General features: G+C 34.2%; 2 protein-coding genes across 2 annotated transcripts; one reads left to right on the top strand and one right to left on the bottom strand.

The window, feature by feature from the left end:
• Positions 1-16,265: 16,265 nt before the first annotated feature.
• On the bottom strand, positions 16,266-16,925 carry LOC133303294 (ethylene-responsive transcription factor 1B-like). The gene has a single exon (XM_061503179.1). The coding sequence runs from the start codon at positions 16,923-16,925 to the stop codon at positions 16,266-16,268; it is 660 nt and encodes a 219-aa protein (XP_061359163.1).
• A 3,475-nt stretch (positions 16,926-20,400) lies between these two features.
• Positions 20,401-22,042, top strand: LOC133303293 (uncharacterized). The gene is made up of 3 exons (XM_061503178.1): positions 20,401-20,550; positions 20,772-21,150; positions 21,237-22,042. The coding sequence occupies exons 1-3, from the start codon at positions 20,401-20,403 to the stop codon at positions 22,040-22,042; spliced, it is 1,335 nt and encodes a 444-aa protein (XP_061359162.1).
• Positions 22,043-22,744: the final 702 nt, after the last annotated feature.

The raw sequence follows: 22,744 nt of genomic DNA, 5'->3' as shown, positions 1-22,744 counted from the left end.
ACTGTGTCAGTGTCAAGAACTTTTCTGGTCTTGAAATTTGTGTAGTTTTCCATCATCAGCGTGGCTGCCAGAGGATCTAGCGAAATTGGTTGTGTCCTCTTGTTGGTTCTCTTCTCATTTATCTTATTCCTTGCTTTGCTTTGTTAGGTAGTCTACTGCATTTAATTCACTAATCCCACTTCCCACTTGATTAATGGGCATTTTGAATGCATAATGTTGTTTATTGGACGCATGCAGATACTTAGATACATAAATACCGAAGAAAGGGTAGCAGATAAATTAATAATTATTTCAGATTTGTTGTTGTGCTTAATTTTTGCTTTTTTGAGCACGTTGGTGCGTTGTACCTTCAGTATCGAAGGCCAAGTGGCATTGGTCATAGTATATATTAATTAATTTTAATAATCAAAAGTTAATAGTATTGAAAATTCTTACCAAAAACAAAAAAAATTGTATTGAAAATAATCCATACTAAAGTTAATTTCCCTTAAAAGATGCAAAGGAAACTAGGGACAAGCGAAAATAGCTGTTGGTAAGCGTTGAAAATTTGAATAATATGCTTCCAAAATAAATGGATAATAAATTAATTAAGGGAGATATTTTTCATGTTGCACGAGATAAATTGTCTCATATAACTTCCAAAAAAATGGATGAAATTCATTAAGGAAGAGAGAGAGAAAAATCAATTTCACCTTTTTTTGTTGTTGTTGCACGAGATAAATTATTTAATACAACATTAAAAATATCTTTCATTAATTAATTAGCGAACCAATGTCGGCCGGGTCATTCCCAAATGATTAGAACCACAATCAGAAATCACGGGAATAATTTAACTTTCCCATTTTCCCTTGACTCTGAGAGAGTGTTTGGGAGCAAGTGAAAAAAAAAATTTCTTGGAAAAATGGAATAAGAAAATCATTTGCTTATCTTTGGTGGAAGATGAAGTAAAAATATAGTTGAATTTTTTTTTCATTATTTTTTTTTTTTTTTTTTTTTTGATAACACATTATTTTCTTTTCTATGTAAAATAGTTAGAGAAGATTATCATTGAAGGGATAGAATTGCTTTTTTTTATGTGGTGAAAAAATTAACACATAACATTAGTAAAATTAACTCAATATTTTCGAAAAATATTTGACCTACCAAACACCTTTTAGTAACTTATCCAGAAAAAAAAATTTGCCATCATATTTTTGAAAATTATTTTTTTTCGGTAAAAAAAAAATTTCCTTTTACCAAACGTACCTGATAGAAAATTTAAGTTGAACTTAGATTTAATAGTTTAAATTTATTATTCTCAAGAAGAGAGAAAGATAAATGTTAATTGAGATTCTGATCTAACGTGTTGGAGGGTGTAGACAGAGATAGGCAGAAAAAGTGGTAGGTAGAATAACCTATCCCTTCTTTTAATTAAAAATATATATTTAAATTTTTTATAATAATCAAATAAGTTTTTAAAAAACTAAAAGTCTTAAAGTAGCTTCTAAAGAGAATTTAAAAAATTATATCATAAAATATATTTTTTTAAAGCTGAAACAAACGCAAAAAAGAGAGAGTAATATATAGTCCATAACCGTAGAATACTGCCTCTGGGTCATTGAATTAGAATTTGGGTTTATATCGTTTGACCCGATATCGATTTATCTAACTTTGTCGACACAATAAGGCGTTGTTGGGTCCACAATAAATACTAAAATTAAAAGTTCTTGGCACTTTCAATTATTAAATTAATATTGCTAACTAAGTTCGAATATATATTATAAATTTCTAGATGCAGACAGTTAAGACCGTGCGTCTTGGGTTTTCCACCAAAAGAACTCCCATAATGAGTCCTTTGATATAATATAAAACCTTTTTGTTTTGTCTTATATTGATTGATATGCTGTCACAAATAAAAATACCTGTAACCTACTAAAAAAAAAATATACCTGTTAAAGAATGGACGAATCATACTTCTTACCGGAAATAACGCCACATGTGATTTATTATTAGAAAAAATGTGTGTCATATTAAAAGATGTAAAGTTGAGTCATTTCAAGAAAGAGAAAGAGATAGATAAAGGAAGACAGAGAGAGTTGACAAAAAAAAATAAAGGTGTGAGTCTCATCTCTTTATGATAGTGAAAGGATATAAGTTGTGTCATTTAAAAGGATAAACACTTTTTCCTTTATTGTTATTATTACAAGAAAATTGAAAGAATAGCTAGTACATACATGATCACTCAGTATGCGCAGGTGTTTCAACAGGAGTATTTGAAATGGAGTTAATTGGGTAATCGAATGTGGATATATGGACGCGCGGTACCAGTTCCACTTCCACCTATAAAATAGTCTCAATGGCAATGGGGCTGTTTCTCTTTTTGTCTTTTTTAAGATCAAATTGTAAAAGCAAATTGCTTTGCACGGATTTAAACCTGGGTACATGAACCATGAGGCAAAGTGTATATCTGGACACGGAGATGCATAGCTTCTCATCCCAATTATATTTCATCTTCGTTCAATGTTCATGAATGTATATGTGCATGCACCTGTACCTTCCCCTTCTTGTTTTCAAATTCGGACAATTGTATATGATCAGACCTACACTTATATAAAATGGCAATTCCGTTACATTTGAGTGATATGAGAATTTTGAATTTAAGCAATTGAGTGATATATATGAGAATTTTGAATTTCTTTTCTCTAAATTTGTTTCCACATTTGACTTTGATGCATATAAGAATTTAACGAGAGAGCAGGATAACTTGGACAAGAGAACTAAAAAGGTAAGCAGGTACTAATCTCATATTGCAGGCTCTATTTTTTCTGTCTTCTTAATTAGTATATGTTTATCATAATTTACAGCAAATGGCAGTGGCTTTGTGTCAAGAAGACAACGAATTACTGGACCTGCACTTCAACTAAGCATAGGAAGCAGCAACCGTATATACAAGTAAGTACTAATTAACCAACTTGAAGAGTTAATTCTAATTTTATTTAAGTACCTTAACTAGTTCCCTTAAACCCCTCGTGCATTTCTTTAGGAATAAATGTAGGATTAAGAGGGATGATGAATTGAGTGATACCATAATATTTGTAATCTTTTTCTTTTCAAGGCTTATTTTTTCTTTATTATTATTATTATTAAGAAACCTTTCAAGTTTCAATTATTGGTTATAGACAGAAAACCTCATGTGGTAAAAACTTATCAAACAGTGGATATTGACTTCTTACAGTAAATTTGCCGTATAAATGAGTCTGTATGTAATGTAAGTTTTAGTAAATTCATTAACTTTTGAAGGATAAAGAATATTTTGCATATAACCCATAGATAGAGGAGGTTTTCTAAATTTTGGCATATTTATGACACTAGTTTTTTCCTAAAATCATTTCTTTGATCATAGTGACGCAAATATCGAATCTAATTACTTCATTCCAATGAAAAAGATTTACGATAGTTGACCCAGCTCACACCTAATTGCTTCACAAAATCAATTTCTTTTTTTATTAGAAGAGCACTTAATCATTTTCTAAACGACTATTCTCACAGCATTCATATTGCATATAATTTTATTATATTCTTAAATTATTCTATAATTATTTTTTAGTTCTTCATATATTTATGATTTGAGGAATTAAAATTTTACAAAAAACACTTGTGATTTTATTAAATTTTAATTTTTAATGTCTTTTTTTACATTTTAAAATCTTAAAGAGTATTATTTGTTTCTATATTTAAAAATCAAACAAGATAAGATAACCATATAAAATTCTTTACCGTACGATTTTCTCTTTTCTTTTGCAACATAAAATAGTTTTATCAGCTTTTTCGGTATAATGTAGCAATATGCATAAACCCCTCTTACCACTAACTCAATTCTAATTACTTAAATTATTTTCAAAATTTTCATTAAATTAGTTCTTTGGAAAAAAAAATCCATCATTCTCATAAATTATTTTAAAATAAATTCCATGCCGATATTTATAATTTTGAGATCAATCTTTAAACAAAAATAGTGTTGTCTTATATATATATATATATATCCCATATGCAATTTACAAGTGAGTGAGAATTAGTTTATTTTCCCCCTAAAATTTGTAATAATTAAATTTTGAAACGAGATAATTGTTCCAGATAATGTCTGCTTGTTGTTTTGGACCACTTTTATTTTGGTCCTGTTTGAACAAGCCTGTTTTACACTATTTATGGGTTTTAAGTCATTCCAAAAAGTAGCTTTTGTATTTCCCATTTCAGAATAGAACACAAGCCAGCCCTCGCCACTATTTACCCTATATTTCAGTTTCACTTATACGAAGCCCCTTTTTCTGTGTCTTTCTTCTCTTAATCGCTCTCTTACCTGTGTGTTTCGGAGAGGGATAATTTCATAGAAAGATGATGGGCGACCTATACATTGGATACGAGAGGTATTTGGGTGATTTCATTTGTACTAGTTTTTAATGAAAATTCATTTAATTCTTAGGCATTGTGAAGTGAGAATTACTATTGGGTGCTGAGATTCAAAACGCATTTGTATTAGCATTTATATTTCTTATATATCTAATATTTGATCCCTTTGTATTAAATTTTAAATGGAACCGGCCTAGTGAAATTGTAACAGATACCGTAGATATACATATCACAAATAGTTATTTATATATATTGAAATACCAAGGACTGAGCTTGTATTAAAAGTATTTTATTAGCATTATTGACTGAATATTATAAATTATGATGTTAATTTAATTTAAATATGGAATTTCCATAATACTCTTTGTTTATTTTAAGGGTAAAGTTCGTTTATCTTGCATGATTTTATGCTTTATATATTAGAAGGAAGAAATGTATCGAAATTCTTGAAGTCTGTTTTTAGTTTTTTGCTTTCCAATTTGTAATTGAAATGCCTGGTAATAGTTTTTACTTTTTATTTTATTTCAAAAAAGAAGAAGAAGAAGATTGAACATTTCCTTAACGAATGCTGCCTTAAAGTATCTTTGTGTTCTTCTTTTGGTTATATCTAACTAGCAATTGAAACAGATGCCTTTACCATATACATGTAGTCTTATCTTTAAATTTTAATTTGTGGTTGAGTTTATGCTTTTTGATATATGTAATTCAAATATCGATGATGCTACATCTTCATTGTAAATTAATTTGTAGATATACAAAAAAAAAACAAAAAAAAAATCCTGTACTTACTGCTACTGGATATCACATCATATGTTTGAGTACAGCAGTTAGAAGTCATTCACTGATTAACAATTTTGAACTCCTGATAATTTTCTGATTTTCTCTATGATATATGCAGAATATGGCCGTTGTGAAGAGAAAATCGTTGGACGAACTTCTTCGGATCCAAGAAGAGAGTAGCACCTCCGGTAATATATAGTTACTGATGATAGCAATCTGTGAGAGCTTTCTGTATTATGAATTGCAAATTGATACGAAAATGATAAAATCATTGGTTTGACGTATCTGTTTGAATAGTAATTCTCTATAGAACTGATTAAATTCGAATTTTTAGATAACATATGCTAGAGGAGAAATTTCCCCCCCTAAATAGTAATTCAAGACTTCGAGCTTTATTATTTATATACTGACATAACACCCCCCAAAAAAAAGTTGTAGTTGTACTCATAAGAAACATCAGATAGTATAATCATAATTATTATTTATGACATTTTATTGATTTTTTTTTTTGAGTTAACCCAACCTTAATTACCTCTTTGAGGCGAATCGGCTCTCCCGGTATTGTAACACCCCGTATATATCCGGTTTGTTAACATATCATCGCATTAAGTCACGCTTAATTTAAAAATGCGGAATATCTTTTTCTTTTCAATTATGACGTTATTATTCATTACCAATTTGATTACTTAACCATTTTCAAAACATCGCCAGTATGTAAATTGCAAAAGACAGCAAACTGAAATACCTCAATTAAAATAAATAACATAAATATGTCTCTAGTCACGGAACTACAATACGTAGACCGGACAACCCTGATAGTTTATACAACTCAAGCTATCCAGTACTAACATCAAGGCGGCATGGACAAACCCCATGCTCGCCAAATAAGGCAACATATCAACAAGAGTCTCTGCTCAAAAATCATAAAAGACAGAAGACATAAACAGCATCCAAATCTAGTCATGTCAGCATACAACATAAATATATCAACTAAGCTCTGGCCTTCTACTGCTAGAGGCATCAGCCCCCAAGTTACCTGAACCTGAAATAAGCGTCCCCAAACGTGGGGTGAGATCTCTAAACAAGAAATCTCAGTAAGACAAGGGGTCCTCAAGGATCTTCTACCCCAAGCTCACTTACATGTGCAATATAAGTTCTAAAAGCAGTAATTCAATATAAGTTCCAAAAATATGCAGTGCAACAGATATCCATGCCATGTGTGTATAACTATTCTACTGGCTAGAGAAATGCAGGAATACGTCTATTATCCACAAGTATAGTACAAGGAACACCGCTTGCACCTCACCCACAGCCTCACCATCTTGTATGTGCCCACATACTCAGGCTTACCGTATAGGCGGAACACCACATGCATATCATAAAGGAACTCGCATAAACAACTCCATAACATTTCAATATCAAAGCATGAAAACACATCATGCATATAACCATCCCCCATGGGACATGGTGGAACCAACAATGGCTAAACCGAGGACACGAAAGCTTACCTTGTAAGCTAGCTATCCAAACCAAGAGTCCACACAAGCTCAAGGCCCACAAACAGCACAATCACAATCTGTTTAAGCAATAATTAATCATCAATAATCATTACTCAAGATTACACTAGGTGATTAAGGTTTTCTTACTCATTTTAACTCATTTCATGATGTTTTTGTATGAGGTATTCGAATACTCCACGAGTAGTATTCGAATACTCCAGCTCTCCAGAAAGTATTCAGTTACTTTCATTTAAGTATTTGAATACTAACAAGTATCCGAATATTTTTCCCCCCAGTATCCGAATACCACAGTATCCGAATACCAAATCTTACTGTATTCGAATACTTTCCAGTATTCGAATACTTCTTCAAAGGTATCCGAATACTTTTCTTCCCAGAAAAGTATTCCAATACTCCTGCAAGGAGTATTCGACTACCAGTTTAAAACTACAGTTTCAAATCTTTACCAAATACTCTAAGATTTTAATATATTAAACTAGACATCTCAAGATTTCCAATGACATATTTTATGTCTCAATCGGAGTTGTATAACTCCGGTTATGATTTTTGCAAAATTCCTACAACAACTGAATTTCCAGCAATATGGTCGAGACTTAAAACATAAACTGAGAGCAATCCACTTATCCAATGGATCTGAAAATTTACAGGGTTGTATCCCTATGTGTTATCTTTACATAGGTCCAAACCTTACTCAATTTAGAGCTCTGTAGCTCAAGATATCGCAATTTTACTAACCTAGGTCACTGCTGTCTCGCGAAGTATTCGATTACTGCATTTTTTCAGGAAGTATTCGAATACTGACTGAAAAGTATGCGAATACTGACCGAAAAGTATTCGAATACTTCTTCGACAGAATGCAAAAAACTGAGTTTTAAAGGTATAATTGACCTCCAATGATCCAAACTCGATCTGGAGTCCAAGAACTCCTTAAACATATGTTTATTAACATGCTTAGGACTCAGAAACACATTCCTTTATTCAATTGATCAAAGTTTTACTTTTTAACCGATTAAACAAGCTTAAAGTCATCAAAATACAAATAGGTGTTCAAGGTATACCTCTAAGCTCCAAAAATCCGAAAATGAGACACCATAAGGGTCCTCAACACAGGACCAAAGTTCTGCCACTTTCCAAATACGAAATGCACTACAAGCTAAGACCTTTCACCATTAAAATGGCTCCTTGAAGCCTCCAAAGACAAGTAGGTGGCTTCCTCCAAGAGAACCACCAACTCAGCCCCCACAACCTCTCAAACTCAGAAGCTACACTCAGAAATGGAGCACCTTTCAATCTCTCAAGGCTTTAGCACACTAAAATAGGAAGCCTTTATGAAGAAATCAAGAGTAAAGGTACTTTCTTGAAGGTTTTCTATAGAGAAGAAGGCTAAAGGAGGGTGCAGGAGAGGGTGACAGCCAAATGTATCAGAAACCTCTACGTAGGCACATCAAAATCTGACCTAGGTTATTGTGCAAGTGGCTATATATGGCCCACTTAAGTTTAATCACACAGTAATAGCACTAATAGCTGCACTTAGAATTTAAATCCCAAACTTAGGATTCTGAACCTACACATTTTTCTAGGATTTATCATATTTTATATTATTTTTCGCAGCACCTTCCTGGTACGCGCTTTTCTATAGCCAGTATCAGTTCTGGCACCAATTCTCATTATTTTGACCTGAAACTTGTTTTACTGGTCCTATATAATATTCTAGGAATATTCATGCACTTATTATAATTTTCTGGGATACATCATCGGTACGCATTTACACCGAGTAGCAGAACTGATATCTGCACCTTTCGTCAGAAAAGCGACTTTCAGCATTATTACTCACTTACTATAATTATTATGTCTCATAATAATTATTAGGATCATTTATGAAATTATTTTCTAATTTCTCTTAATCAATTAATTAACTTCCTTAATTTACGGTGCGGGTTCTTACAGGTATCCCCACAAGCTTCGACTCTTTGAATCGGCTATCAGACTAATCCAGAATACGCAACGGGGTCAGGGATAAATATATTTAAATCCTCCCAAAGGTGGCATGTGATGATCGAATCGAAGCCCTTTCCTTTCCGCTTACTCAGCTTCCTTGCTTCCAATTATGCTACTACCATCTAGTATCATTAATAATCTATCTCTCTTAATTTATTTATAACATTAAAGATTAAACATAGTAAGGAATAATTACAAGCCGAAAGTTGATATTTCCGCTCCTATTTAGACATGATTTAGAGACTGTTAGTTTTTTTTCTACATTGATTATAAAATCCAAACTGAAGCGAATTTGAGGTCAAAGTCCTCAAACACAGAAATGCCGAAACATACAAGAAAACAAGAAAAACACAATTTCAAATTTTACTTAATTTGGAACTTGATATTTCTATCAAGATTGCAAAATCATGTTAGGGTGTTCCTCATTCAATGCCACGCGGTAGAGCATACATAACATTTATTAATGTATGACTCAATGTCTGTAAAAGCCCAATAAATGTCACCTACTCCATTATTGGGAGAATATTCTAGAAAGAGATTAAGAGTTTCACCTCATCTTTACAAAAAGGATGAAAATCCTTTGTGTTAGGTTAGACATTTTTGAATGAATTCATCTGAATAGAAATTTGAGAGCGTAACCTTTTCAGAAAAAAGCATTGTATACCACTATTGTAGGTGAAAATTGAATATGTACTTTTAATGTTACTAGGGAAGTTTGAATTGCAGTAATCTTACTATTCATATAGTGAAATATTTTGTTGGACTAGGTCCGTGGTTTTTACCTTTTCATGTTAAAAATTGTTGTGTTTTCTCTTTATCTCTCTATCTTTGCATTTTACACTTCTCTGCGCGCAGTGTCGACTTGCTGACTAGAGGCAGACAACTAAGTGCCAACTTGGTGCTCCAATTAACAACCTATGTTTACTTCAGCGCTAATTAAGGAACTTCATTCCAATAGTGGTATTAGAGACCGAGTTCAAATGATTCTAAAGAGACCAGATGGAGACTAGCAACATTTCTCACGATGGAGGCATGTGTCTTAGTTCACTAATGCCTACGAGCTACGGACGAAACTAGAGTCCATGATTTAGAATAAGACTCTAAGGAATAATGCGCATCTAGTTCGTCTACTTGTGAAGCTTGAGTTCAAGGAAGATATGAGCATGATTGAGCACCTCAATGTATACAAAGATGTTGTAAACCAACTGTCCAAGGCTGAGATAAAAATTGATGACAAGCTTCTGGCTTTGTTACTCCTCAACTTGCTGCAATAAAATTGGGATACCCCTGGTAGCTAGTGACAGTGAGAAAATCATCTCTTGAGGGAAGATTGAAGATAGATTTCCACAACCGACAGTCTCCTGAACTAGGAATCCAGGACAAGAGAAAAAGGCGTATCTAACACGTTTGATGAGAGAACTTGCTGAGAATAGAGGAAAGTTTAACTTTCAGAGTCGAAGTAAAAGTCAAGGTCATTACAAATCAAGAGGCCGGTCTAGGACAAAGTCCAAGTTAACATGCTTTTATTGTGAGAAGCTCAGACATAAAAAGTTTGACAGTCAAACTCTGAAAAAAAAAAACACAAAAGAACGACAATGTAAAGTTGAACCAGATCGAGCCCAAGAAGAAAGAATTAAAAACCACCAATGTGGTGGTTGAAAACATAGATGTAAAAGTCTTCCTCCTAGGTGAGGACAATTTCCTTAATGTTGCTTATGATGGTTGCACCTGGATTGTTGATTTAGGTGCCTCTTTCTATGTCACTCAACACAAGTACTTCTTCTCTTCCTATAAGAGTGGTAATTTTTGAGTTGTAAAAATGGGAAACCAAGTCACTAGCAAGATTATTGGAGTTGGTGATGCAACTCTAATAATTGATGTCGTATGCCAGCTTGTGTTAGAAGTTAGGATATCCCAACAATGCTCCTCATCCTAATCTCAGTGAGGAAGTTAGACAATGTCATAGTAGTAAACTATTTTGCTGCTGGAAGATGAAAGCTGACCAAAGGCAACATGGTGGTTACTCGAGGTAAAAAGAAAGGATCTTGTACGTGATGCAAGGAAGAGTGAGTGATGAAGAAGCTAACATTGTCCGGGATAGACCTAGTATAGAGTTGTGGCACAAGCGTCTTGACCACATGAGCAATCAATGGTTTTAAATTCTAAACGAGAAATGATTGTTACTTGGTTTGAAATGCCATATGTTTGAAAGGTGCACTCTTTGCCAGACTAGAAAATAAAACCTGATTTTTTTGTAAGCTTAGACCATCTCGGAACACGTAGATATATTCTAGACCTTATTCACACTGACATCTAATCCCTGTCAAATAGATCGCACGATGAGACCCTTTATTTTGTCTCTTTTATTGATGATCGTTCCCCAAAGTGTGGGCTTATTTGTTAAATACTAAAGATCAGGTTCTCCAAGTCTTCAAATAATTGCATTCTATGGTGGAAAGGGATACTGGCAAAAAGCTTAAAGTTATCCATTCTGACAATGGTGGTGAATATTGCAGCTCATTTGATGCCTACTATAGATTAGCATGAATAAGACTTGAGAAGACACCCTCGAAAACACCTCAGCTGAATAATGTTGTGGAGAAGATGAATCGGACTATAGAGGAAATGGTCCTAAGTATGTTTTCATGTGTAGGGTTGCCAAAATATTTCTGGGGTGAGCCCGTCAAGACTATTGTGGACCGTCTATCACACCATCGAGGCCATATGAACATGATATTCTAGAAGATGTATGAACAGGTCAGAAAGCATACTATGACCACTTGAAAGTCTTTGGATGCCGGGCTATTATACATATTCCCAAAGATGAAAGAACAAAATATGATGCAATGACAAATTAGTGCATATAACTCGGTTTGTCGAGATGTAAATTTGGATACAGATCGACTTTGAGATCCCGTCAATAGGAAAAACGTAAGAAGCCAAGATGTAATCTTCTATGAATATGAGATAATAAAAGTATTGAACTAGATTAGGTAATCTTGGAGGGACTATTCCTTTCTCTTTCTCACCATTGACGAAAGAGTGAATGGACCATGGTTGGGTCTTACTATTATGGAGTTAAAACAAGAACTTCTCGAAAAAGTCATTGTAACATCCCGGGCGCTGACGAGGGCGGGGAGTGATCGCCGGTGCGAAAGGGCATAGACAAGGAGCGGCTCCTGGCAGGCTTCCAGCGACGGGGGTACATGAATGAATCGAATCAACACCCGAAAGAGAGGGATTCCAGAGACTGTGCTGGTATGGGACGGTACAGTTGGGAATAACTTATAAGAATTAATTGATACTACCTATACTAACAAGATACCTCTACTTTTCGGTAGCCCAGAACAGAAGAACTCGATAGTTAAGCGTGCTTGACTTGGAGCAATTCTAGGATGAGTGACCTTCTGGGAAGTTTTCCCGGGAAGTGTGCGAGTGAGGACAAAACACGTTGAAAAGTCTCGTGTTAGTGTGTGGGGACAGTCGTTGATCCTTGCAAGTTTCCAGACGTTACAGAGCAGGGCCTCTCTTCCAGTACGGTGTGGTTCGAGGACGAACCACGCGGAAGTTGGTGGGCATGTAACATCCCGGGCGCTGACGAGGGCCGGGAGTGATCGCCGGTGCGAAAGGGCATGGACAAGGAGCGGCTCCTAGCAGGCTTCCAGCGACGGGGGTACATGAATGAATCAAATCAACACCGGAAAGAGAGGGATTCCAAAGACTGTGCTGGAATGGAACGGTACAATTGGGAATAGCTTATAAGAATTAATTGGTACTACCTATACTAACAAGATGCATCTACTTTTCGATAACCCGAAACAGAAAAACTCCATAGTTAAGCATGCTTGACTTGGAGCAATTCTGGAATGGGTGACCTCCTGGAAAATTTTTCCCGGGAAGTGTGCGAGTGAGGACAAAGCACGCTGAAAAGTCTTGTATTAGTGTGTGGGGATAGTCGTTGATCCTTACAAGTTGCAAGACGTTACAGTCATCCTAGTTCTAAATTTCAAGGGAGATTCTTTCTTCTTATTCATCTTTTAAGGAGTCTTAGGTTTGGTTCCTGTTAGGATCATCCTTCTTGTGGATACCATATTTGAGAATGGGATTAGAAATTTATCTCTTCTCCTTGACAACGCTAATTTCATCAAATGTCATATACCTGAACCGATGCTGATGTTGTTTCTTGGTCTTCATTATTAGTTGTTAATGGTGGATCTTTTTAGTTCTCTGTTGAACAATGAAGGATGCACCTACGTCAAGGACTTCAACACTCAAGTTAATGCAGAATTGAATCAGATGATGTAATAGGAATAATATGAGTACATTGCGGTTGTGTCTCTGTATTTAAAAGGTAATAAGAGATCACGAGTTGCCAAAAATCTTAGAGAGAATCATGACAAGGATTATTGAAACGACAACTATAATGGGAATAATTATAGGTGGTTATGTATCCTGTAGATCACCATCATGACTCCTGCACTTCATTTCGTGTGAGTAAGATTTATATTTTAATCTTTTTAAAAGACTTATATGTTTACTATATTATAGAGTTGTTTCAATATTTCTACAAATATGTTAATTATAAATTTGATAAATCTAAGTGTATCTTAGACAAAATTAAGCTTCTCAGGCTAACTAATGATAAAATTAGGTTTAAACTAGCCAGTCAAAGTTTGGTCATGGCAAAAAAAAATTAAATAATAGAAAATAAAATTTTTTATTCCTAATACATAGTAAAACTTGAATTTTTATCTACTTAAAAATAAAAAATAAAAAATTTGACTTTCTACTTTTGTGGAACCAATTTATTTCTTTTAATTGTCATATTCTCTTCAAATTAATTCCTTCCAGTTGAACCAAAGTGTTTACCTGGGAATGTTGTAGAAAATGACATTGGATAAAATAATAAGTGAAAAACATAGTGAGACTCTAGTCATTTCGTATCCTCAGACACGATCATATTTTATTGCTTTTTCTCACTATAAGATTCAGACATGATCCAAACCTAGTCCCCTCACCCGCCCTCCCTCCTCTGCCTCTGTTAAACCCTATCTTCCACCCACGAAAGCTTCCTCTTCTTTTTCTTTAACTTTTTTCTCAGTATAAATCAAATTAATGTTGTGAATTTATACTGTTTCTAGGTGTTTGGGTCTCCAGTTTTCAGCTGTCTTTTTCGCAGAGGAAAACATTTCAGGGAAATATGGTGGACAACGGATAAGAGGTAGGTGTGATTTCTTTCTTTCTTTTTTTGTTTAAAAATTCTATTGTCTGGTATTCTGGAATGAAATTACTTTGATATTATATGATGAGGAAGTTGCATTGTTTTTGGTTGCTCAATATCAATATGTTTCTCTGATTTTCTTATGCCACTTGACATAAATGCCATAAATACAGCACTCGGAAATAGCAACTTACAAATTATTAAATATCAGAATGACAAAGATTTACCTTCAAATGTATTGCATTGCGCGCATGATAATTTGAGAAATATGGAATTTAATCTTAACGCTATTAACTTCAAAAAAAAAAAAAAAAAATTCTATAGACGAGTATTTTTTATTGTATGCCTTTAAATCTCTAACATTCTAATTTCTGAGGAGACTTTTCTAATGTATACATTTCTTAATTACAATAAAGATACACTTCTTTTGGTTAAACAAGTAACTACTCTTCAAGTTTTATGTCTTAAGCTTTCAAAGTCATTTTTTAAAAATAAGTTCTAAAATCTTATAAGTGTTCCTGTGTTTAATTCAGCAAGGTAGTTTTAATGTGTTATTACCTCTTAAGATCAAGCTAGTCTTTATAATGTTTCTGACAATATTTAGGTTGAGGAAATGATATATGAGATAATCTTATATAATATATGAGTGCTCAATGCCATCACCTCATTGTTATTTTTTCTAGTAACTCATAATTAAGAGAATGAAGGATAGGCTTAAGATAAAATGAATATTTTGCAACTTGTAAACAAGTAAACTGTAGTATATTGCTGAGTACTGTTAACATAATAACGTTTTTATTTAACATTTCATTTTTTTCATCTTTTCTAAAAAATCTTAAACCAGAGATATTTTCAAGCTTGAACGTCTTCCATATCAGGTGGCATGTTGTATGCCCCAGTTGTGTTGACTAGTACAATGCATAAGTAAAGTTTGTGATCTACTTGTCTTTCTGTATACAAGTACTGAAGTACAAAAAATGTTGATTAGGGTAAATCTTTTATTAATAAAGTCTCTTTAATTGCTACTCATTAAAGTGATACCCTATACTTACTAATGGTTTGATTTCATCTCGGATATATGAGTAGCACAATTGAATGTGATGTCTTTGCCACATAGTTTGAATTTGAGGCACTTAGTTTTAACTTTTTAATTAGTATCAATAGATTTTTCCTTAGAATTATAAATTACAGCGCGAGTCTCTAAAACTGCATTTCGTTACATAATTATGAAAACTTCGTATGAATTTGTGTGAAGTTTCGGCATTGTTGGCCTGTGTGAAGTTTGTATTGGAGATGGTAAATTGCAATGTTAAATGATTCATGAAGTAGGAATTCAAGGATTCCTATGATACAATTGATGCATTCTATGAATTTAAAGATATTTGTTTATTTTTGTCACTTTTTACAATTATCTGGATCTTTAATTTGCTCATATATAAACCCTTTTCTGGTTATTGTGGTTGTAAAATTATCATTTGGTTTGATTGATCACAAATGTGATGGAAACAAAGGAGTGAATATGAAATATAAAACATAGGAAAAGTATCCGTTTACAAGCTTTTTTTACAAATTTTTGCAAATTACACTATGTCTGACCAATAATACTTCACTCAAGAATATATTACGAGTCAGACATAGTGTAGTTTGTAAATATAACCTTCTCCTAAAATATATTAATAAAGGTTTCAAATCATTTGTAAATTGCTATATGTCATCTTGATGATATTCTTTAATCATATAATTGATGTTGTGCAATCGTATCTAATATGTTAAGCATAAATTTATTTTTTAGCCTTCACTAAGAGTTTAAACTTTGAGAAAGGATAAAATTGTTTTTTATATATATATTTTTCAATGCATATGTATGTAGAAAGTGAGGTAAACTTGATCCTTTTCAGCATGTCTCTTGAATATGTCTTGGAAGAAACTATACAACGATTGTTAAATTAATTGGCTGCGCAGCAACACCTAAAATAAACCTCTGCAGGATGAAGGACAATATTTGGTACAAGAACACATTCCAAACACATTAAAGGCAGAAACTAGAAAAACGAGTAACATAAATTAGCTTGGGAGAAAGTATTCGGGTTCAACGATTTGATATACACTTCTTTGGTCAGCAAATTCCATAAACTCTATAGTCTGTACTGATTGACAGCATCATGATTCTCAAATACTATGGTGAGTCTCTATCAGTTTAATTCGTTGACAACATTAGCTGAAAACAACAACAAAAAATTTGGAATTTTTTTTTTTTTTTTTTTTTTTTTTTTTTAAGTTTGTAGGATTATATATATCAACCTGTTTATAGGAGGCGACTCTCCATGACCATTTTCTTCCTTCACATGGCTCCAACAGATTTATTCGAAATTGCTGGGGCTTGCACTTTGACCGGATATGCTTAGAAGGTGCTCAAGATATTCAATTCCCAAATCCTCTAGCACCATCACGTTTGGTATTGGTTCCTCTGATTCCTGTTTCTCTTTATACTTTCCAGCTTTTGATGACAATTTTCTTTGGATGCAGTGCCACTCCTTGAGTGCAAGTGCGGGTGAACATCCTTGCAAGCAACCATATTCGATTTCTTGCAAAGATTCTTTGACCCTTTTGACAGGAAAATTGAGTGCAGCGTTATGGCCTCTCATGGAAAATGCAGCTTGGTCATAAGCTAAAGCAGCAGACTCTGCACTATCAAAGGTTCCAAGCCAAACCCTTGTGCCATTCCTCGTTGTATCTCTAATCTCTGCTGCAAATTTTCCCCATGGCCTTTTCCTTACACCTATATACGACATTTCCTCAGTGTGCTCTTGTTTACCTTCAGACTTAACCACCAATCGCTTTTGCTCGTTGTCGTTTCCTTTGATTGGTGACTGTGAATCCATGGAGAAGTCAACCATATCGAAGGAAAGAGAATCATAGATAGAGTCACGAACACCATTGCTTGAACATGATTCGAACAAAATGTCAGAAGGCTCCTTCAACGTCTCACAATCTTGGTACTGAAAGAAAGGAGATGACATTTTTGGCATATGCTTTCTGTCTCCTCTTCATCTTCCACTCTTTGCCTTAATTTATTGGCCTCAAACGCTGACATAGGTTCTTATTCAAATATTAATTTGGGTTGTTCTAAGGTGGATCTTATTCGAAGCCTTCTCTATAATTTGGGTTGTGTTGAATAGAATAATTTGCTGACAGAGTTTCATATTTAACACTTATAAAAGTAAGTGGTATGTATGGAGTAAATTTTGTCTTATTCAAAGAGTTTTTTTTTTTCGAACAGTAAACTTTGTCTTGTCGAAGAAGGATATAGTGAAATATTTCTTTATGTCTATCTTTTTCTTTATTAATCTTGACTGGATTTCATATATTTGATACATGTAAAAAAAAATATAAAAATTTCACATAACTCCTCGCGTGTAATTTTAATATAAAAGACTTCATTTTTGAATTTTTCTCTATTACGCGAATAATATTGAAGTTTAAACTTATAATTTAATGTAAATTATCTAAATTCATCGTCATTAATTCATAGCATTTCCATTCTCTTTTCATTTATCCTTATTGCTCATTTATTAAGGGCAATTAGTTTTTCCCGCTGTCGTAGAAGAAACAATTTGCCTTCTGCACACGCACCGAACACTATGCCAGTATTTATTTTTATTTTTAATTGAGGGCCCCATTATTTTTTTTTTGTCCGCAAGAGACCCAAGGGTCTAGACTTAAAGCCCTTCATCTAAACTCCTAATCCAATTCCAATGTTATCCCTTGTTGCTAAATCTCATCTATTGCGTTTCCGTTCTCTTTTCAATTATTTTTTTTATATTCATAATAATTTTAATATTAGTTATTTAGAATTGTGTTGTGTTACTGGAGATAATTATTTATTGAGTACGTAGTACTGCATATTTAACATAAATAATTAAATAAGAAAATATTTTAAAGTTTTATTTTTAATTAAAGGTATTTTTGAAATTCATTTAGAATTAGTGTTTTTGTTTATGGAGAGTACTTTTGACATTTTAAATAATAAAACATTGTTATCAAAAAAAAAGATAATAATAATAATAAAACATGAATTTTTAGTATTTTGAGGATAAGTTATACACCTTATAACCATAACGAATTTAAGTAAAACTTTGAAACCTAAGAAATTAAGAGATATGCTTGTAACTGTATATTTATTAAGCCACGATGATAAAAGTGATGATTTCCAAATATTTCATATATCTAAACAACCTCGCACCGAAGTTCTTTTAATTAATTTTCTATATTATGCAAAAATCGATTATCTTATTAAAAGTCTAAATGTCAAGTTTTTTTAAAAAAATCATAGAGATAAAAAGCTTTAAAAAATAATCAACTCATTAAATCCCACTAATGTTTATGTACATTCTCTCAAAATAAATATACAATGTTATTTATTAAAATTATATATTAACTATAAAAATTATAAATTAATCAATAAGAGATTCATACTGAATATTATTCAATAAATTTTACTATTTAGTTTGTGATATTTCATATAAAATCAATAACTTAAAAATAATATGATATTTTATTTATAAAATATCAAAGTAAAATTTAAATATCTATCGATATAGAGAAGATTAGAAGAAGCATATATTCCAAAAAAATCTGCCATCATCATGACTAGTCGATGACGACTTCACCAAAATCAATGATTTATGTATCCTGATGAAATTATTTTTGAAACAAATTTTTTTTTTTTTGCAATAATTGTATGGCAATGCCGACCGAAAAAAAAAAAGGGTTCGATCCAAACAGTACAATGTCCCTGCATCTCTGACTCTCAGCTCTCAGATATCCCAAAACGAATTATATTTTAATCCCTGCATCTCTGGGGATAATATACGACTTCGTATTTGGGATATAAATAATGTGTTACTTGTATTCTTTTATTTTTAAAAAAATTAGTTATAAGAAGTAATATCTGAAGGAATAAATTTATTAAAAACTGATGATCTAAGTAAGATAGACTTATAAATAAGTTACAATGGCAAAAAAATTAAAATAATGCATTTAAATTAAATAATTACGCATTTAATGCTGTTTTGTAAAAAATTATACATCTACTGCACAATGTGACGTCACTTTTGGGCGTCACATGACGCCCAAAAGTGGCTTCACATGTGTGCTCTATATATTTCCCCACCCCTCCATTCAATTCACACCCCTTCTCTCACTCTTCATATCTCTCTTCTCCACCAACATTCATTTATCTTTAATTTAGTATTTGAATTTTATTTCTTATTCTATTTAAAAATGAGCTCAAATCCTGATTCTGTTCGTGTTGTGTTATATTACAATGGTAGGAAGGTAGAAGGTCGACGAGGTGTCATCTTCGAAGGTGAAAAAAGGCCGACACGTATCCAACGCAACACAACCATTGGCGAACTGCATCAGAGAATTCGGCAGAAGTTAAGTCTTCCAGACAACCAATGTATCACTGAGATCACGACAAGGGTGTGGCAAGGTGATAAATACATTAGTTTGAAAGTGCTTGACGATGAAGACTTGGAGGTGACAATGGAAGAATTTTGCAACCGGTCAAGGACAGATTTTCTAGAGTTGTATGTCGACATCGCCGCAACCGAGAATGCTCCCTTACCGGTGAGGTCAGTTTATTTAAATTCTCCCCGTCTTCCAGCTTCTCCTGCCGCTCATGCGTCTCCAGTTGGTAACTTTTCTGAGGAGATGAAAATGATCCGATTTGGGAAATGCACGACGAAGATGACGATGACGACGATAAAAATATGGCAATTGAAGAACGTCTTAGCGGAGGATGCTAGTGCTTCAGAAGGAGATGAATCCCGTGAGATGGGTGCGTCTCAAATCCCAATATTCCATCAACCAGTCGTCGCGCAAATGTCGCAGTTGAATGACGTTGTGTCTGCCCCGTTCGGTATTCACCATGAAGGTAATTGCTCCCATTTGTATATAACTGAATAGATAACTGATTTAATACCTGAATTAGTAAGTTTGTATTAAAAAATTATAATCCGCAATTGCAGGTGACACAGATGTTATTCCTTTTTGGGAAGGAATTCCGCATTATTCCTACACTGATTGGAGTTATCAGAGCGAACAAGAATCATGTACTGATGGTTCTGTCTCTGGATCGGCTTCAATACAAGGTCCGTGGCAACTGGGTGACATGTTATTTGTCAATCAAGAATTTGCAACAAAAAAAGATGTCCAAATGGCACTTAAGCACAACTTCATTAGGGAGCATCAAGAAGCCATTGTAATTGAGAGCACGCCTGCAAAGTTGTCCATGAAATGTTGTGTGTATGATCAAGGTTGTCCGTGGCGCGTAAGGGCGATCAAATCGGTGTTTCGTGAAAATTGGAAGATTACGAGATGGGGTGGAAAACACGAATGTGTGAATGAGCACATTTCCCAGGGTCATAGACAGCTCGATGCGGACGTTATTGCAGATCTCGTCATAGGTACATATTTATTTACCGTATTGACATGTCAATGTTTACGTACTGCCGTGCAATTAAATTCGTTCGATGTTATCGAGGCACTGGTATCTTCTTCAATGCAGGGATGATAAAGTCAGAACCATCTGTGTCAATCTCTTTGGTGCAAGAAAGGATAACTGCTAAATATGGCTTTCAAGTTTCCTACAGAAAAGCGTGGTATGCGAAGCAGAAAGCGATGGCAATTATGTACGGTGATTGGGAGGAATCGTATGCTCTTTTGCCAAGGTGGTGCGAATACATGCTTCGTTTTTCTCTAGGTTCATTTTATCATATACAAACAAATGATCTTTATGCGGAGCAGAGCTTAGTTTCTGGAAAAAAGGTTTTTCATCGCATTTTTTTTGGACGTTTAGACAGTGTTGTGAGGCGTTCAAATTTGCCAAACCCGTCATACAAATTGATAGAACACATTTATATGGGAAGTACAAAGGGAAATTGTTGGTGGCCACAACCCAAGATGGTAATAATGAATGTTTACCGATCGCTTTTGCCATCGTAGAAGGCGAAACTTTGGAAGCATGGGATTATTTTCTCGTTAATATTCGTGCTCATGTTACTACCATGTCAAACATATGTTTGATATCCGATCGGCATCGAAGCATAATATCTGCTGTGGAAAATAACCCTAATTGGCAGCCGCCAAATGCATATCACGTCTTCTGTATTCGTCATATTGCAAGCAATTTCAATCAAAAGTTTCGGAATGAAGATTTGAAGCGGATGTTAAAGAATTTAGGTATACTCATTGACACGATGCGTAATTATTTCTTTCCATTATGACTGTGAATTTATGTTTAATTCGTTTATGTCCAATTTGTGCAGGTTATACTCAAGCAATGGTTGATTTTGAAAGGAATCTTGCGAGTTTCCGTGAAAGTAGTCCTCAAATTGCTGAGTGGATTGATGCGATTTCTAAGGAAAAGTGGTTGTGCGCCTACGATATCGAAGGACGCAGGTACGATCATATGACAACAAATTTGGCTGAATCTGTCAATAGGGTTTTGAAGGGGGCAAAAAATATGCCTATAACAGCATTGGTTAAGCATACATATAGTAGATTGGTTGCATATTTTGTTGAGAGAGGAACAAATGTTGTTGCACAACTTCAATCAGCTCATCGTCACTCCAAAGTTGTTGTTGAATTGGTCAAGAAGAACCAGGTAGATGCAACAGGCCACCACGTTCGTGCATACAATGTTGAACATACTGTCTTTGAGGTTGACGCAGGTTGGGAGTGTTCATATTCTGTCAACCTCCCACTGAGATTCTGTCAGTGTGGAAAGTTTAAGGCATTTAAGTATCCGTGCAGTCACGTCGTTGCTGCTGCGTTAAGTGTTAGGCCGAGTGCGTTCACTTACGTTGACGACGTTTTTTTGATAACTAACTTGGTCGAGGCTTATTCTTTTTCGTGGGAGCCAATCGGAAACGAGGAAGCAATACCTGAAATTAGTGGTCCAAAGATTATTCCTAATTCTAATATGTTGTGTGCAAAAGGTCGTCCAAAGTCAACTCGCATCCGCAACGAGATGGATGAAGTTAAGACAAGCCAGAGCCGTATCAGGTGTGGACTTTGCAAGGAACGCGGCCATAATCATCGGCGATGTCCAAGTCGTGGGAGAAACGACTGAGATACATATTATTTCATTATTTTGATGTTACTTATGTTATTGTATGAATTGTAATGTCCGTTATGGCGGACTTTTTACGTTCTTTTGATGTATGTTTTTATTCTTGTTTTATTAAGTAACTGATGCTATTGGTTACCGTAACATAAATGCGCAAAGAACGACAAACAAAACATAAATAATAAATCATAGTGAATAGTCCAAATAATATAATAATGTAGCGTCCACAAAATAACAACATGCTACAATCATAACTAATACAAAATAACAAAATAATAACAATATGAAACAGTCCACAACATAGTGAATACTCCAAATGGCAATGAAACTACGACCACGATGGCCATGGCCTATGTCGTGCATCCCTATCTGGCAGTATCCGTCTGTCCCAGACTGGGTCTCCCTGATGCACCTGTGCCTGTGGTGGTGGAGTGTGGAAGTCATCCATCGCCGCACGGATGAAATCATCTGATGGTCCTGCACAACTGCCTGCCACATCAAAAGGGGTGTGTCCCTGACTGTGAGAATCTGTGGCTAGAGTCTCCCCACTGTCATGGCTCTCTGTAACCAGGCCTACTGAGCGATACAACTCAATCGTGTCCTCTGCAAACCAAAAGGGGTAATCGGCATCAAGTCCCTGTGAATATGGCTGGAAATCAGGCTGCGAGGATGCCGGATCCGCTCCTGCCATAGCCATCAGACTCG

Source organism: Gastrolobium bilobum, unplaced genomic scaffold, assembly GCF_033153095.1.
Source record: "Gastrolobium bilobum isolate Gb01-03AN ecotype WA unplaced genomic scaffold, APGP_CSIRO_Gbil_v1 utg8503, whole genome shotgun sequence".
NCBI lineage: Eukaryota > Viridiplantae > Streptophyta > Magnoliopsida > Fabales > Fabaceae > Gastrolobium > Gastrolobium bilobum.
The sequence above is the reverse complement of the archived record's forward strand: the minus strand, read 5'-3'. Positions and strand labels throughout refer to the sequence as shown.